Source organism: Mauremys mutica, chromosome 21 (assembly GCF_020497125.1).
Source record: "Mauremys mutica isolate MM-2020 ecotype Southern chromosome 21, ASM2049712v1, whole genome shotgun sequence".
Classification (NCBI taxonomy): Eukaryota; Metazoa; Chordata; order Testudines; family Geoemydidae; genus Mauremys; species Mauremys mutica.
The window spans coordinates 1,718,030-1,724,029 of record NC_059092.1 but is presented as its reverse complement, the minus strand read 5'-3'; the positions used below and the strand labels follow the sequence as shown (position 1 = coordinate 1,724,029).

The window sequence follows — 6,000 nt, the reverse complement described above, 5'->3', positions numbered from 1 at the left end:
CCCAAACTCCCCCACACGCACAAACTCCCACAGACGCACACGCACGCCCCCCCCAAACTCCCCCACACACACAAACTCCCACAGACGCACACGCACGCCCCCCCCAAACTCCCACACACACACAAACTCCCACAGACGCACACGCACGCCCCCCCAACTCCCACAGACGCACACGCACGCCCCCCCCAAACTCCCACACACGCACAAACTCCCACAGACGCACACGCACGCCCCCCCCCACAAACTCCCCCACACAAACTCCCACAGACGCACACGCACGCCCCCCCAACTCCCACAGACGCACACGCACGCCCCCCCCCACAAACTCCCCCCCACAACCAAACTCCCACAGACGCACACGCACGCCCCCCAAACTCCCACAGACGCACACGCACGCCCCCCCCACAAACTCCCCCACACAAACAAACTCCCACAGACGCACACGCACGCCCCCCCACAAACTCCCACACACACACAAACTCCCACAGACGCACACGCACGCCCCGCACGCGCACAAACTCCCACAGATGCACACGCACGCCCCCCCCAAACTCCCACACACGCACAAACTCCCACAGACGCACACGCACGCCCCCCCATACAAACTCCCACAGATGCACACGCACGCCCCCCCCACAAACGCCCACAGACGCACAAACTCCCACAGACGCACACGCACACAAACTCCCATAGACGCACACGCACGCCCCCCCATACAAACTCCCACAGACACACACGCACGCCCCCCCATACAAACTCCCATAGACGCACACGCACGCCCCCCCCATACAAACTCCCACAGATGCACATGCACACCCCACTCACACATACAAACTCCCACAGTCGCACAAACACGCCCCACACGCGCACACAAACTTCGACAGATGCACACACATGCCCCCCCACAAACTCCCACAGATGCACACGCACGGCCACCCCACACACACACTCCCCACATGCGCATACGCACACACTCCCCCCATGCACACACTCCCCACACGTGCATGCACTCACTCCCACACACGCACACTCCACACACACACGTGCACACTCCCCACAGAGACATGCACCCACTCATGCACACACCCCCTCCCTCTGTCCATATGCCTGCGCCCTGTCTCTCTCCCACCCACACGCAGCCTTGACACACTGCTGGCCGCTGCTTTCAGGGCCTAACATCTCCCAGGGCCCTGGGCGCTCGTGCTCCATCGTCGGGGGTTGGCGGAACTGGCAGCACTGCTCCTCTCCTGGAGCCTCCTGCAGCTCTCAGACCTCCCTGCAAGAGACAAGCAGACAGACAGAGGTGCTCTTAGCCGGCTGCTCACAGCCCCAGGGCACCTCCCGCCCACCGCAGGGAGCTGATCTTAGAAATGCTGAGCCATGGGGCTGCCACTCAGGGAAGGAGACTGATGGGAAAACCCAGACTTTCCCCCACGTGTGGGTGAGAAAGATCTGCAATGGCCCAGCCTGGCTGAGAGAGGGGAAGCATCCTTGTGACTGTGCAAGGAGGCCCGTGGGCTCCCCCCACGCGCCCGCCCCTGCTAGCCTGAGCGAGCCCCATGACACTTACGAGGCCGTCAGCGTGGAGTTGAGGAGCAAGGTGGTCCTGATCCTGTACAGCTGAGCCAGGGTCAGCTTGCGGTGCTGGGCCGCTTGCGGGTCTGACAGTGTCCGGTGGGCAAGGGGCAGCTCCTGGCAGCACTCGGTCACGGCGGTGCTGGGAGCCCGGCACGGGGCAGACGCCCCCTCAGGCCCTGCTTGGGGAGCTTCCTGCCCAGGCGCAGCAGGGGACGGCACGTTGCTCTCGGCTGGGTAAGCAAAGCCAGTGGCACACACCAGCTCCTCGGGCTCGGAGAGCTCTGACGAGGAGCCGCCGCTGCTGCTGCTGCAGATGCTCAGGCCGAGGCTACTGCAGTCCGACTGGGCTTCCCCACTCCTGGCACCCGCCCTGCTAGTCCTCTGGAAGCCAGCCGGGACCTCACGCTGTGCAAGTCCTTGGCTGGGGCCTGCCAGGAACGTGGCCTGGCCCGGAGCCGTGAAGAGGTTGCAGAGGCTCTTACTCTGGGCGAGAGGGGGTGAGGCTGGGATCAGCTGCAGCAGGCTGGCCTCCGACTTGGACTTGAGCGCTTTCACCTTGCAGGGCAGGAGCTGCACGGGCGTCCTGCGGCGCAGCTTGGGCGAGGGGGCGCGCTGCGCATGCAGGGGTCCCCCATCCTCCGCCCCTGGCTCCAGCTGCTGCGCCTCAGCAAACTCCTGGATGGAGGTGGGGGAGAGGGTGCCGTAGGCGCTGTCAATGGACGCTGACCTGCAGCCGCTGGAATCCAGCGTCAGGCAATTGGAGCTGGGGGTGGGGCGTGTCTCTGCAAGCTCCCCGCCCCCGTCCAGCAGCTCCCGGGTTGGGGTGATGGACGAAGCAGTGGTGCTGATGGAGGTCTCGTCCGACTGTGAGCTGAACGGCCCCACTTCCAAGTCCGGGAAGGAGAGCTCCTCGCTGGCATCCACCACCACCACCGAGATGGTCTCCGTGGAACCGTCGGAGGGGCTGCAAGAGCAAGGGGAGAGTCAGCCAGGGCTGGGAGGGAGGGATGGCTGGCACCAGGCTGGGGCACGCTGGAGCGGGGCAGGAGCTAGGGGAGCGGCCAGCACTGGGCGTGGTGAGTTCTTGGGGCCATGATGGCACGAGGTGCCAGGCCTCTCCTGCAAGGCCGTGCAGCACCTGGCACACTGCATCTGCCGGCTGGACAGTCTCCCCTGTCCCGCACTGCGAGGGGCCCTTGAGTCCTGGGGCAGAGGGTGCGGGGGGGGGGGGGGGGGTTGTACCATTGCTGGGAGTCCAGGCTGTTCCTGCTCCTGCGCAGGATGGTGGGTGAGCTGGCTGCCGAGGCCCCGCTCTCCCCGTCCTCTCCCTCCTCCAGGCTCTGCAGATGCTGCCGCTGGCTACGCTGCCGCTCCTGGAGACGCAGCCGCTGCAGGAGGTTCTGTGGGGAAGGGGCAAGACCCAGCTTAGGAACAGGAGAACATGGCCGTCCCCAACCCACAGCTGTCAGGACAGGACAGCTCCCAGATGGGGAGCTGATCCCCATCTCAGACCAGATCAGGGGCTGTGTGTGCACCTGGCACTGCCCTGGCACTGCGCCTGTGTGATGAAGTGGGAATGTTCATAATGTTTTCTCTGAATACTGTGTGAGTGCCTCAGTTTCCCCTATGCATTTCTTGAGTATCTAGGTGGTGGGAGAAGGGGCTGTGATTGCTGCAGAGACCTAGAGGCAGATGTGATGCTGTTTGGACAGAAAATGGCCGACACTCTGTTTCTTGGCAACTAATGGCCGGGGCCCTTCCTCCCTGCAAGGGGATGCTAAAGGTGTGTGAGAACAAAGGAATCAGGTGACCTCCTGGCCCAGGAAAGGAACAAAGCCCAGAGGAGGAGGGGCTGGAGGTGAGTCAGTTTGGAGCTGGCTGGGGACGAGGAGTGAGTGCAGACGTGGGGGTCTGGCTCGCTGCCCCCCCAGGATGGACGCGGCCGAGGGGTCCCGTTCTCTGTACCTACAAGCTCTGTTTTAGACCCTGTTCCTGTCATCTAATAAACCTGTTTATTAGACGCAGCCCTGCCATTGGCAGCCCCGGGGAGGGGAATGGTAAAGAAGGGAGATTCCCTGCAGGGCATGACAGCTTGTGGCACGGGCCCTTCCAGGGAAGTTTGCACTGATCCATGGCTGTCTCCACTGCTGAAAGCGGTGAGATTACAGCGAGATAACGGACGCCAGGACTGTGCTTTGAATGCTCCTGGGGACAATATCACCCAGGGGGCAGAGAGGTGACACCTTGGCAGTGGCTGGGCTGCCTGTGTCCCCGTGTGCACCCAGTCTCTCTGCAGCTCTGCACAGGGCAGGCCTTTGTCTGGCCCCATCTCAGAGAAGGGCGCGTGCTCCGAGCTGCTGTTGGAAACCCCACACTGGTGCTTGCACCACATGAAACGCCCACAGCCTCTCAGGTCGGGGATGCTGCAGTGGCTCAGCTCAGACACTTTGGATCCCAAGGCCTGGCAGAAACGTGCCAGTGCTCCTGACTCACCTGTGCATTGTACAGTGCCTCGATCCAGCCGCGGCACAGGGACTGCCCGCTGGCCTGGAAGGTGTAGGCTCCCACGGCGCTGCGCAGCTCGTTGAGATAGATCAGGAGGAAGGAGCCTGCAAAGGGGACCAAACATGAGCAAAGGCACCTCCCACCGGCCCGGGCGAGTTCCTGCAGACACGGTGAGTGCCCAGCGTGGGGAAGCAAGGAGACACGCCAGCTCTCCGGACAAGGCTGGGATGGATGGCCCCAGAGCTGCAGAGTGAACGGGCTCAGGGTTCGGCCATGCGTAGTCAGAAGGGGCCTATTGTCCAGGGACAAATCACGCTGCAGCATCTGTCAGCGCCAGAGCCCCCGGGGCGTCGGTGCTGTCACGCTGCAGGAGGGCAGGGCGCAGAGGTGGAGGCTAACGGTGCTGAGGGAAGTGCTGGGTGATTCCCCTGAGGAGGAGGGTGGCTGTCCCATCCGGTGACCCCCAGCCTGTAACAGCCCAGACACGAAGGGCAGGAGCCGAGCCATTCGCTCCCCACACTGTGGGTTCCACAGAGGCCCTGGGGTCCCTGGGGCTGGGAGCACTTGGGGGTCAGTAGTCCCTGTGGGGAGGGAGGCAGAGCCCTGTGTCTTGGCCGCCTCAGTCTGCCAGCTGGGAGCGGGATTCAGTCTCCTGCCCGCAGGCTGGCAGGGCAGGGGACGGCTAGAGAGAGGAAGCTCCTCCAGCTCAAAGGGGCTGCGAGGGGCTGGGGGAGAGGGGGGGCCGTGGGGCAGGCTCTGAGGAGAGGAGCCCAGGGGTGCCCGGCTCTCGGATCCCAGCCCCGCGTGCTCACCGGGGTCCTTGAGCTCCCGGCAGATGATCTTGTCCACGAGCAGCGGCTGCCGGATGACCTTGGTGCGCTCAGCCTTCTTCACCGGCTTGGTGATGAGGAACAGGTCCGTGAAGAGGAAGCAGTAAACGTCCATCTGGGGAGGGCGAGAGCACAGGGCCCATGGGATCCTGCCGAGCAGCCAGGCGCTGGGGCAGGGGGCAGGTGAGGTGCCGGGAGTCCTGCTACCGAGCCATGCCCACAGGGGGCAGTTCCCAGGGCCAGCCCGCTCCTGGGCGAGGACGCGAGCAGGGCCAGGGCAGACTGCGGGGCGAGGACGGACACCTGCTGCACCCTCCACCCCCAGCTCATCAGGCAAGGGAAGCCCTGGCTGAGGTAATTGCCAGGCCGGTCCCGGGGGCTGCTTGGGAGCTCGGCTCCAGCTGCACTGCTCACCTTGCTGTCTTTACCTTCCTTCATTTTCAAGCTCCCCTCCAGGAGGAGCTGCCGCGTGTCCTCAGGGGAGGTGCCCGGGATGGGGGCCGTCAGGTCCAGGCGCAGGAACTCCTTCAGGAGCTGCCAGCAAGAGAGAAAGGCCGCAGTCAGGGGGTGTGGGGCAGGGGCCAGCCCGGCCCGTACGCCCCCTGCCCACACAGCCCATACCTTATCCACCTCCTCCGTGCTGCTGTCCACCACCTCGTAGGAGTCAATCCGGCTGAGGATGGCCACCAGCCTCTGCTGCTCCTGCCGCTGGCGCATCCGCGAGTTCACGTGGTTGATAAACCGCTCCACGGAATTGATCTGTCACAAGGGGAACGGTCAGAGGCGCATAGGGGAAACTAGGGGCTGGAAGCCCCTAGCGCAGCAGGCGTGACGAGCAGCCCTGCCCCATGCCCTGTGCCCCATGCCCTGCTCCAGCAGGCTTGACGAGGAGCCCTGCGGAGGCAGGAGGCAGAGTATGGACGACCCTGCCAGACACAGTCAGCACTGGCTGCAGAATGGGGACCCGGGTGCTTGGGCAAATTCTCACGTTGTGCAGCGTCCACCCTGGCCCTGGGGAAAGGGCACACGGGAACCCGCTGCCAGCACCAAGGCACGGCAGTGACACGGGCTGCATGCCCTCTGCCGC

The 6,000-nt window shown here is 64.3% G+C and overlaps 1 protein-coding gene across 11 annotated transcripts in view; it reads right to left on the bottom strand.

The window, feature by feature from the left end:
* Positions 1 to 973: 973 nt before the first annotated feature.
* PLEKHG5 (pleckstrin homology and RhoGEF domain containing G5) overlaps positions 974 to 6,000 on the bottom strand; it is a 102,585-nt gene continuing 97,558 nt past the window's right edge. For 10 of the 11 annotated variants that reach the window (XM_044996268.1, XM_044996276.1, XM_044996274.1 and 7 more), the window contains 7 exons: positions 5,535 to 5,672; positions 5,328 to 5,447; positions 4,896 to 5,028; positions 4,072 to 4,187; positions 2,821 to 2,978; positions 1,571 to 2,542; positions 975 to 1,276 (listed from right to left, as the gene is read on the bottom strand). In XM_044996268.1, coding sequence (XP_044852203.1) covers positions 1,267 to 1,276; positions 1,571 to 2,542; positions 2,821 to 2,978; positions 4,072 to 4,187; positions 4,896 to 5,028; positions 5,328 to 5,447; positions 5,535 to 5,672 — 1,647 coding nt within the window. In that variant the 3' untranslated portion in view covers positions 975 to 1,266. Of the gene's footprint in view, positions 1,277 to 1,570; positions 2,543 to 2,820; positions 2,979 to 4,071; positions 4,188 to 4,895; positions 5,029 to 5,327; positions 5,448 to 5,534; positions 5,673 to 6,000 lie in introns of all 11 variants that reach the window. The other variant, XM_044996269.1, reaches the window with a different exon arrangement.